Source organism: Ochotona princeps, chromosome 10, assembly GCF_030435755.1.
Source record: "Ochotona princeps isolate mOchPri1 chromosome 10, mOchPri1.hap1, whole genome shotgun sequence".
Classification (NCBI taxonomy): domain Eukaryota; kingdom Metazoa; phylum Chordata; class Mammalia; order Lagomorpha; family Ochotonidae; genus Ochotona; species Ochotona princeps.
This window is the reverse complement of record NC_080841.1, coordinates 49,807,608-49,819,729: the sequence shown is the minus strand read 5'-3', so window position 1 is coordinate 49,819,729 and position 12,122 is coordinate 49,807,608. Positions and strand designations below refer to the sequence as shown.

The 12,122-nt window shown below is 41.5% G+C and overlaps 1 protein-coding gene across 1 annotated transcript in view; it reads right to left on the bottom strand.

Annotated features, from left to right (window-relative positions):
• The window catches only part of SDCCAG8 (SHH signaling and ciliogenesis regulator SDCCAG8), a 221,153-nt gene that overhangs the window by 158,026 nt on the left and 51,005 nt on the right, over nucleotides 1-12,122 (bottom strand). The window contains exon 10 of the mRNA XM_058669413.1: nucleotides 6,006-6,158. Within this exon, the coding sequence (XP_058525396.1) occupies nucleotides 6,006-6,158 (153 nt within the window). The remainder of the gene's footprint in view (nucleotides 1-6,005; nucleotides 6,159-12,122) is intronic.

Sequence of the window (12,122 nt, the reverse complement as noted above, 5' to 3'; positions counted from 1 at the left end):
GATACGGGATGAGGGTGTCCTGGCTGACAGCTCAGTCCTGTTGCGCTACCATGACCACCCCACTGTGTTATGGCTGCCTGGCCAGTCCCCCTGCCAGCTTATCTCCTGTGCTAGGCAGTGTCATATACATTTTTCAAGTCCTCTTTGGGAAGGAATCATATTGGATTAATTGTCAGAAAAAAAGATTTAGGAAATTTGGTAAGTTGCTCATGTTTATTTAGGTTATTAAGTTTAATAAGGACTTTTTATCCAAAGGTGTCTGCTTTTATTAACTTGAAAGCCTAAGATAATCATCTCCTATGGCAATTTCTTTCTCTAAATGCTGAAATTTATTAAAATGCACAAGTCAAACATATTTTTAAAATAGCATCTTGTTAATCCTATCAATTCCTTGAACAAAGTATCATAACTCTATTCTTTACCTCTCTGGAGCACAGAGTTAAGTGAACAGCTCAGAATCACTGGACCCAGCAAAATGGATTCCACCCTAAATCACTTCACCCCAAAGTTACTTTCTCCAGTTTGCTAGTTGGAGCACTTGCCTCAATACTAGGACCATTCTTAGCACTTTATTTGCAACTTTACTTTCTGGGGACAACATAAACTTAAATGACTCAGGGTCAGAAATGTACTGTTTTTATGGTGCCAGCATTATTCATGAAAAAGATCCTATTACACATAAAAAGTACCTGGTATGCTGCCAGACATATTTCAATCTTTCTGTTTCCCCTTTTACTAGGCATTCTCATCAACATATTTTTACATAGTAGAGTCACTAAGCAAAGTTAATGGTTTACATTTAAACAAACCCCAAAATAAAAATCCCCTAAGCATGAACAATAGCTAATCTTTGCAATTAATAGCATTTTCTGTCACAAAAAAATAACGAGTTCACAATTTACCTCCTAGTTGCCTTATTTACATTAATTATAGGCAGCATTTCTTCCCATATTTTAATTTCTAAATCCTACCTACTGTTGAAAGCTCAGTTAAAATGCTACTTTCCCCACAAAGCCTCCCATAATCTCTTGCAGACAGAAGTCAGTATGGCGGAGATATAAAGAAGCAAAGAGAAGGAAATGAGACTGGAAAGTCAGCGAGAGAGGGACTAATAGCAGGTCTTTGTCCCATACTAAAAGGACATTCGACTTCATACCATGTTAGAAGGTGACATGAAAGGATTCTAAAGTAAAAAATTTGACATACTGAGATGTTTGTTTTAGGAAAGGTGATCCTGGCTGTGGTTTAGAGCTGCAGCAAGGCAGCACAAGAGGCTGTAGAAGCCATTTAAGTGAGGGCTTGCCGTGGATACAGAAACAGGGCAATAAAACATGCTTAGGAGTCTGGAAACCTAGAATTTAGTGCTTAAGCGATGTATAGGATGAGAAGAAGACTTGGATGATTAACTTCTGGATTAGACAACTGGATGAACAGTGGTTACACTGGGTTAGGGAAGTTGGAAAATGAAGTTGACTTGAGAGCCCAGAACAGAGCTAGAGCTTGGAATCATACAGTAAACATGGAATGAAAGCCACAGTAGTTCTAAATTTACACTTTCCTGCTAAAGCACAGAACCTTGCATCAGGCCACTTTCTAAAGGTGTCTCTTGTCTCAAAGGTGCTTTACATACAGAGTAACCTAACAGACTCACACCACCCTTCTCCAAAATTAGGCCTATAGACCCACAGAAATCAGAACAGAGTGCCTATTGAGGAGAATAAAACATTCAGCTTTTCAGCAAATATAACACAAGGTCTCCAGTGAACAATGTAATGAGAATTTCCTTGGCTGTGAGCACAGAGGGTGAGACACAGCGGACTGAAGCAGAGTGAAAGGTGAGCGGGTAGGGACATCGTGGAAGCACAGGTCGTCTTTCAGGAAAGTACTCTGAAGAGCAACAGTGAGGAATCATGCAGCATATGGGATCACTGAGGGCGCTGCCAAACTTGGGTGGCTGCACTTTGAAATCAACACGGTAACTTTTAGAAGTACTGCCACCTGTTTCCTACCCATGGCTATTGTGATAAAAATGACTGGGAGCAGTTAGCGCAGTGAACATCTTATGATTTCTTATGTAGTGAGGACTGAGAATCAATTAAAGATTATTTCTTTCAACAGCCAAAAGAAATTTGAGAGTATTTTCCTGATTATAAGAAAGAGGCTGTAAGGTACAAGAACCAGTGCCAATAGGGGATACCAGTGCCATAGGAGGGAGCTCACCCTACTACACTACACCACAGCGTCTGGCCCAGTCCCAACAAACTTAAAACAACATTTTCACACACTTACAGGAGCTGAAATATTTGAACAACTCTGTAATGCTCTAAGAACTAAAAAAAAAAAAAAACTATTTATTTAGTATTTCATTTTAGCTGAAAAAGCAGAGAAATAGCGATCTCTCCCTACATGCAAGGGCTGCACCTGGCCTGATCCACGAGCCTGGAACTCTGTCCCTGAGTGACACCCATCCACACCCAGGCCCGGCGGTGTCTTCTCAACCAAATGACCTCTCCTCCAGAAAGAAACAGCACCCTCCTTCATTGTTCTCGGTTCCCCTTACTGAAGTGCTTCCCTGAAGAAGGGGCTCAGTCTATGGAAGGAGGAAGAGGGGGGCTGAAAGACACCAGGAGAAACGGACGCCTTTCATGCACCTGTGCATCATGGGCAGAAGAAAGGGAAGTGTGCAGGTGGAGAATGGTGTGGCCTGGACTTTCCACTCCCGTTGGAGTGGAAGGGAAGAAGCTTTTGAAAAGCGGAGAGTTCCTGGGAGGAGGTGCGCCAAGGGCCACGCCTGGGCTCCCCTTGCGGTGCCCACTGGTGTGCACCGAGGTGGCTCATGTGAGGTCCACATGGGGGCCAGGGGAGTGGCCCACGCAGGGACGGCTCCTGCAGGCCGGCCCCTGTGCTGTCAGTGAGGCAGGCACAGGTATAGGCACAGAGCACAGACCTTTCCTTTGCTGCCCTCCAGGAGCCTGATGAAGGACCTATTACTGGAGAAGGTAATCAGAAGGAAGGTTTCAATCAGACCCCAACAACAGGGACGAGTTTACTCTTCCCACTACCTCAGGGGTGTCACAGACTGACCGCCCAGATGAGAGCAGGTCTTCTCTCATTCCTGCCTCGTTCCAGGCCCCATAAAAGGATGTGAACCAAAAGTTCCACATAAGGAAGCAAGCTTTTTATTTCTTTTGAGAATACAATTTTAAATTGGCCAATAAAATTAAAATATCTTTTCTGGAAACAATACCAAAAACCAAAAACAAACCAGACACTACAGGAGCCAGCCTTGTGGTGTAATGGGTGAAGCTGCCCCCTGTAATGCTGCCATCCCATATGGGATGCCAGTTTGTGTCCAGGCTGCTTTACGTTTGATCCCATTCACTGCTAACAGTCTGGGAAAGCAGCAGAAAATTTTGATTCCTGTGACTCATGAGTGAAACCTGGCTATGGCACCTGGTTTCAGTCTGGCTCAGTCCTGGATGCTTGGGGAGTGAACCAGCAAGTGGAAGAGTCCTTTCCTTTTCCTTCTCTAAATGAATTTTAGAGTAAAATTAAAAATCCATTAAGAAAGAAAAGAAAAGGCTATAGTGAAAAGAAGACTTAAGATCAAATGAGATGGGGGACGGATGCATGTGTTTCTTGGGGTGGAAAGCAGGGATGGGATCAGGAGGGACGGATTGGCAATGCTGCGTTTCCATGCCGACAAGAGTGGATGCCCACGAAAATCTACATCAAGGCAGAGGTGAGAGGGAAGACAGATAGTTGACTGTTAATCAACTAATGGCTCCAGTCTTCTCAGCTAGATAAGGCTTGGGGCCAGTATTTTGGCACATTAGGTAAAGCTGCTGCCAGATGGTGGGCTAGGAAGGCAGCAGAGAGCCCAAGTCCTTTGGCCCCAACCACAATATAGGTGACTCAGAAGAAGCTCCTGGCTGCTGGCTTTATCTTGGCCCAGTCCTGGTTATTGTGGCCATCAGGGATTGCACTAGAAGATGAAAGATCACTCTTGGTGTCTCTCTCTATAACTCTTTCAAATAAATAAGTCTATTTTTTTAAATATAGAAATTGATTTTAAAAACCCAAAATCTCTGCTTTTCAAGTAAATAGTATTTTAAGGAAAAGATAAATAAGGCTGTCTGCTGAAATTGAGGGGTAAAGTGGTATGGCAGAGCATCTGGACAGAATCAAACTGATCTGAAATAATCTTGAATGATGGATCTAAGGGGTCAGGGAAGTGGTGCAGCGGGTTAAGCTGTCACGTAGGATACAGATCTCCTTTGAGAGCACGGGGTCCAGCTGCAGTTGCTGCTTCTAATATACCTCCCTGATAACATGACTGGGAAGGCACATAATGACTCAAATACTTGGGCCCTGGCCACCCAAATGCTAAATTTAGATAAAATTCCTGATTCCTGGTATTGGTTTAGCCAAGAGTGGCTGCTGCAGCCACTTGGGCAGTGAACCATCAGATGGAAGATCTCACCCTCTCTCCCTCTCTCTGCGTTCCTCTGTTATTCAAATACATACACATACACACACACACACACACACACACACACACACACACTTTTTCAAAAAAGAAAAACGACTCTAAGGAATCAGCACTTTCCATCTGGACTACTAGACTCAATCCACTTCGCTCTCCAGGCACCTGGTTCTTATTCTTCCGATCTGCTGAGGCAATGGTTTTTCTCAAATACCTAAAGGGCATCATGACGCTGTCCAATTTAAGTTAGTACGAGAACTGATACTGGGGGCGGGCCAGGCTATGTCCTCTGACACACCCAAGAGTCAGAATGGGTGCTAACCAGCCGATCTAAGCTACGGTACCAGCTCTTAGACGGCAAGATTGTGTGTAAGTCATGTAAAGTTTTGACCACAGCACACCCTGGCAGGTAAAAGATCTGGGGCTGGGGCATGCCTGGCAGGGGAACTGAGGGCACTCCCCTGCTAGGCTGTACCTTCTGCTGGTGAGCACAAGAACCAGGGCTTGGAACAAACTTGGCTGGACAAGGCAGCACCTGTTGACATCTGTGAGGGCAGGGTCTGGGGGCAGGGCTGGCAATGCTAGGCCAAAGCACCCATGGGTGTGCATGAGAGCTGGATGGGATGCAGGCTGGGCAAGGCTAGGCTGTGGCAGAGGCTGGCACATGCAAAAATTGGGGCTGGGGGCAGGTCTGGTGGGGTTTATTGGAGATTGTCATGACTAGGCCATGGCACCTGCTGGTATGTGTGAGTACTGGGTCTGTGGTGGGCTGGGCTGGGTTAGGCCACAGCACCTGTCAGTTTATATGAGGTATGGGTCTGGGACAGAAGTGACCAGGCAATTGCATACACCAGTATGTGTAATGGCTGGTGCTGGTAACAGACCAACCTGATTCTGCATTGGCTGGTGTACACAAGAGTCAAGTTGGATAACCTCTTGCTCAATTTTACACTACTGTAGCAAGTTTAAACCTAGACACCATTTCAATTTGTTTTGCAAACACGTACATTTCATATTATCTGTTCCTCTTACCTTTAATTCTTTCTTCTAATTATTTGATTATTTTTATGATTTGTCAGAACTGATTTCATCTAATGTGTGCATGTGGTTATTTAGTTTTGTGTTAGTGTTTTATCTGTATGTTTAACTTAGGGACAGGGAGTGGAGTGGGAGAACTGTCTCCCCGATTTTCCTAGGTGAACATAAAACATAGGTATCTTCAGAACACATACTCTCCTCTGACATATGAGAGAGGAAATCAAACAGAATTAAATTAAGGCAAGACTATGATAAATTTACAACTTCATAATGTACAAATAAATTATTTCAATTTAAACGGTCAGAGACTGGGCTTGCTTGAGAAATTCATGGACAAACAGAACACTCACAGACCTAGTACGAAATTTGGCTACTTTAGAAATGTTGTGATAAAGTCGTTTTCAAAACTGCAACCTATGTGAATGATAACACCTCAAACATTTTTTCTGCAGACTGGATAACCAGGAGCTGCTGTTGCTACCTTAGATTCCCTGTCTTGCCTCTCTTTCATTATTTCTTTTTTCATCATCTCTTTCTCCAAGGCTCTTTTCTCTTGCTGAGATGCAAGTTCTTTTTCAAGGCGATCTGTCTGCCTCTGCAGGTCATTCTTCAACTGCTCACATTGTATTAAAGCCTGCCAGAAAAAAAGAGTGAAATAGAAACTCAGAGTTTTTGGAGAAAAAATAGGGTGATAATGACACATTCAAGCTTTAGTTTCATTTAAAATGGTTAAAACTCACTGCAGTAACCTTGCACTTGCCTGTCAGCACTATTTTGATTTAAAGTAGTACCTCCAAATGTTGTTTAACCACAAAGCTCAATTTTCACAATTCATGTCATTTTTATCTAATCAGTTAGAAAATTCTGGTGTCAGACCTTGATGAGGGCCACAGATCAGAATTTTAAAAAAGGGCGGCGGGGGGGGGGGGCTGGGGCTGGAGAGAGTTCAGAAAAACCAAGTGTCTTAGTATAACCACTGATGGGAACCCTTGGAACTTGTACAGTGAGTTAGTAGACAAAAGGCAATTAGCAAATCACTGTAAGTGGAAGAAGTGAAAAGACAGCGACTCCCACGTCTGAAAGACCAGGAAGGAAACAGGCGGACAGTCTCACAATGTGTGGGTGGGGGATTCTGAGACGGGTAATTCCTCTAAACAAACCTCTCTGTGGACAAAACTCATCAAATGACTTCCTCAGTCCAGTCATTGTAACCTTGACAGCTACATCACCTTCTCAGTTCAGTGACTGGCTTTTGATAAAGGACAGGGAAGGACACCGGGGACAGGGGACACCAACAAGAGGTGGGCCCTGCTGTCAAGGCTTGCTTTCTCACTCCATTGCACACACATTTATTTTCTTCCAATTTTCTTTGGCCTCTCTTACACAAATAAATATGTAGCTGCTTTAACATTAATATTTTCAATTATATACCATTTTGTGCTACCTATGTGACACATAGAAGTGTAAGAATATTAATGAATTTCTCATGTCCTCATGGCTAAAAATTAGGTTAATATTTTAAATTATAAGTTCACATTTAAAATTAGAAATGAATATGATATTATTGTACATAAGCAGCTATTGTTTAATACTATAACATAATCAGGCTTCCTTAAATCAAGCAAAATTCAATTTACTCCCCTTAAACATACAACTAAAGCGAAAACTGGCTTATCAATCCACAGTTAATGTGTAAGGAAAGACTCAAAATAGCATTCTCTATTTAATTTTATGGGAATCATTAGCTTCCATTGCTGACAGAAGCCATTATTGTCCTTCAGTAAAAAATTTCTGAATTTCTCAGATTAAAAGCTGTCTAATCCTCTTTCTGGATACAATTACAATATCTTTATAGATAGTAAACAATAATAAAATTTGAGTTCCATACCCCCAAATTCCAATAAAATTATGGTGCTAGGAATTTCTCAGTCGAAGCTACAATATCCACCCCTCCAAATTCTATTTTTCCACTTCTCTTAGGACTTACATGTGCTGTGTAATGCTATGTGTTGCTAATTGATAAAGAGATAGTCTTACAAGCACTGTAAGTTTTATGCATGCATATGCTTCCTATGGTGAAACTTACAATAATAAATATCAAGGCTATGAGAATTTCCTCTCTTGTTTATTTCAGGAAGTTCCATGCTGGCCTCATTCATTTTTAAAAAACATGATTTATTGGACTTGATATTTCCAAGTCCTACTATGATCAAAGCAAAGGATATATATATTACTATCTTAATTATTCAATAATGAAAACAAAATTTCTATCTGATCAACTAAATTTTTGAAACAGCAATTTTAGGACATCTAAAAGTCCTTGCCAACTGCTAGGGTTAGCTTCTAAAAATCCTTATGGGAGAAGAATTCATGATTTGGGTATTATGAGAAATACAGAATTCATAGCAATAAATGTGAACTTACATTGAACATTCTTTTATTTTTATGAAATAAAGTACATAAAATAAAATAAATGTTAATATATTTTAAGCATTTAACTTATGAATAATTAAAGCTATTGATTTTTATTTATTAATGCTTGTTTGTCAGAAATTGAAACCTATACTTCCATTTCTCCCATTTTTACATTATTTGTTATTTGTTATTATAGCAGATGATGTTCCTTATTTTCCAGGCCTTTCCAATATTTTTCTGATTTATTTTTACTCTAGATAACTAATTCTTGCCTTTTTGATTCAATTATAATCTATCAAACAAAATGATCTGGAAACTTAAAAAGAGAAAACAGTTTTGTAACTTGCACTATGCCCACTGGGTTGGTATTTAAACAACACAAACCCTTCCATTTGTGAGATATCTCAGTACTAAAGTCCCTTCAAAAGGTTCATAGAAAATGGGCCAAAAGGTAAGTTCATTTCAATGCAAAAAGATTTGTAATTTATGTACTTGAATATGCTCCTGCTAACTTCCTGCCAAATCCGGGGCCTTGGGCCACCCCACACAGCTGTCCATGCCTTCCTGCCCATCAAGCACATGGCTCAAGGCAGGTTAACTGTGGCATCCACTTCTTGTAGCTTTCTCAAGATGTCAAGGAAAAGCTTATTTTCCCATAGTCATGTAGTGAAACATGATTATTTTTTCTTTTAAAATTCTCCCAACCAAGATAACCTGCAACTTTCAAAGAAAAAAAAGCATATAATTATATGTAAGATGTCTGGCAAAATGGTTTAAATGAATTAACTTATTTAACTCTCTCAATACATTTTTAATAGTTCTTATCACTCCAGTGAAGATACAGGGGCTTTGAGTCATTAAGTAACTAGATCAACTCAGGTTTCATACTAGAATCCATGCCTGGCATGCTCATCTTCTCATCTTATACATCTATTTTCCAAGAACTTCTCTGGCATTCATAGTAAATTATTAGTATTTAATTCCCATTTACCTTACATGCAATACACAAGTGGAACACTAGATGGCACCAAATGCCAAGGAGTAAAGAACAAAGCAAGCATTTCAGAGCTCAGCAGTAAAAACAGTTGGACTTTAAACTGCGTGCTTTCTGACTTCCTAATGAGTTTTAACACAAACTTTACAGATAAAAAAGCAAACTATATTTGAATTATTTAGTTTATTTTACCAGTTCAAATCTTACACCCAGTATTAATTCAGAGGCAATGTTAAAAATTTCTAATAGCCTTGTTCACTCTGCTAACTGTAAGATTTTAAAATGTACAAATTATGCAGATTTATAGTAATATTTAAAACTAACAATTCTGCTTTAACATAGCAGATGTTTCTGTATAATTAATACAGAAGGGGTCATCTTGGAAATATGGTAAATATTAGTAAATATGGTAAATAATTGAGATTATAAGGTCTTTTGGAAGGAAAGGTGCCATGTAAGCAGCTTTCACATTTCTATACAGTATCAGCATGAACGCAGAGGAGAAAAAGATTAATTCAAACAAGAATGGGTTTGGGAAAACTTCATAGGAAGAGTGTCACCTGAGTCAGCCTCCTAGAATGAACACATATTTCACAGTATACAGTGTGAAAGAACACAACATCAGGAGTGAGTGCAGGACAGTGGCCGTTTGTAGATCATGTGTTGGAAAGCAGCTGGAGTACAGCCAAAGAGAAGTCTAGAAAAGAGCAGCCACAAAAAGCTACAAGCTGCACTAAGGAATCTTTCATCCTATTACAGGAGATGGGCTACCTGAACAGTGAGATTCACGTTTCAGAAAGACTGTGGCAGCAGTGTGAAAGACACGGTGGAACTGGGGGAATGAGGAAACCATCTAGAAGGCTACAGTAAGAGTGAACACACGCACAGGGCAAGAGGGTCAGAACTGAAAGGCTGGCATTGCTAAGAGAGTGAGCCTGGCAACCATCTGGATGTCAAGAATGAGGTATGGGAAGAATATTTCTTTTAATATTTATTTATTTTTATTTGAAAAGCAGAGCTAAAGGGAAAGGACAGACAGACAAAGGGAGACAGAATGAGAGAGAGAGCAAGAGTGAGAGAGAGCAAATCTTCACCCACTGGTTCACTCTCAAACGGCTGCAGCAGCCAGAGCTGGGCTGATTCAGAGCCAGAAGCCTGGAACTCTCCATGGCAGCAGGGCCCAAGCGCATGGCCATCTTCTACCACTCTCCAAGTCACATTATCAGGGAGATGCCTTGGAAAGGCACATGCCAGTGCTGCTGGAGGAATATGACCTATGTCACGGGCCTGGCCCCAAGTCAATATATTTCAAAGGATATTAGTTTAGGGCTGTTGGTAACGTAGTGATGGCAGGATTTGAAAAAGATAATAGAGAAAACAGCAGAAGGAAAAGGGAGTGGCAAATGAGAAGATATAGGAAGTTGAATCTATGTCTGGCTAGCTCAGTACGCCCATGGTCAATTACCAAACTCCCCTGCCTTTCCAAGGTGATGGTGGCTGAGTCTGCTTGTGACAGGACAGTAATGGCAAGTGGCACTGGAGAGACAAAAGAGGCTATATACAGAGCTCATAAGGTTGTGGGCAAGTCTGAACATCCTCCTGAAGGCAGTGGGGATTCACTGAGGATTTTTCTTTTTCTTTTAATATTTATTTATTTATTTATTTTGAGAGAGTTACACAGAGAGGGAGAGGCAGAGAGAGACAAAGATAGACAGAGACAGAGAAGCATCCACTAGTTGACCTCCCAAACGCTGGCAACCACCAGTGCCGGGCCAGGCCGAAGCCAGGAGCGAGGTCCCCCATGTAGGTGACAGGGCCAAATCTTGTGCCATCCTCTGCTGCTTTTTCTAGGCCATTAGCATGGGGACAGGATTGGCAGTGGAGCAGCTAGGACATGAACAGGTACCCATGTATGATGCTGGTATCGCAGACAGTGATGTAAACTCACTATGCCACAACACTGGCCCTAATGGAAGAATTTTAAATAAGAGAGTCACATGATCAAACCTGTCTTTAAGACAGATCCCTTCTGAGAGCAGAAGTATAGGGAATAGAATGAAGGAAAGGCAATGATACAGGAGGCTACCATAATATGTAAGTCCAGAGATTGATTGCTTTCAACATTTAACCAGACATAAATATTACTATTTGATGAAACGCACTGAGTGATCGCATAAAGTTGGGGGTGAAGGAGAGGATGACATTCAGTTTTCCAGTAAGGCTATGTTAGTTGACAAGGGTGTCACTGAGTAAGCTGAAGAATAAAAAAGCAGCAGATCTAGAAAGTGAGTAATATGATTCCACCTGACATTTATATTTTAGTTGAAAGAAAAAAACATCAGTTTTCAGACAACATATATAATAATAAATTGAAAAAAAATAGAGGATGCTGAAGAATAAGGGGTAGGACGGAAGACACTGGAGACAGAAAGGAAAAAAAGAGGACAGGCATTGGACCACAGGGTATGCTGGCACCTGCTATACTGCAGTATCCCGTATTAGGGCACCAGTTTGACTACTGGCTGCTTCGCTTCTGATCCAGCTCCCTGCTAACATAGGAAAGCAAAGGAAGATGACTCTAGTCACTGCCACCCATGTGGCAAACCCAGATGAAGTTCCTGGCTCCCGACTTCAACCTGGTGGCTGCTTGGGGAGTAACTGAGGCAATGGAAGATCTCTCTCCCTCTTCTCTCATTCTCGTCCTCACTCTGCCAAATAAATAAATAAGCAAGTCTTCACAAAAATAGAGAAGGAGCAAAGGAAAAGGCTCCAGATAGAACGGTTTTAGAATCTGAGACCTTACGGACATTTTGGCTTGTGTGAGTTACAGTAAGGTATGGGGGGAAACAGAGTTTAGGAGGCTGAAGTATGGCAGTACTGCGTATTTCAACAATGCAGATGGTGAATCCTGAAAGAGGAAAAAGGGTGGGGGTGTGGTAGGCTTGATGACTCAATGGCTTAAGCTGCGTAGAATGGCCATCTATCATTGAACTGCTGACCCAAGTCTCGGCTCCTCAGCTTCAAACCCAGTTTCCTGATGATGCACTCTGACAGCAATGATGGCTCAAACGGCTGTGTCTCTGTTGTCCAGCTGAGAAATCAAGGTAGAGTTCCAGGCTCCTGGCTTCAGTCTGGCCCAGCCCTGGCTGTCATGGGCATTTGAGGAGTGAACTAGCAGATGGAAATACC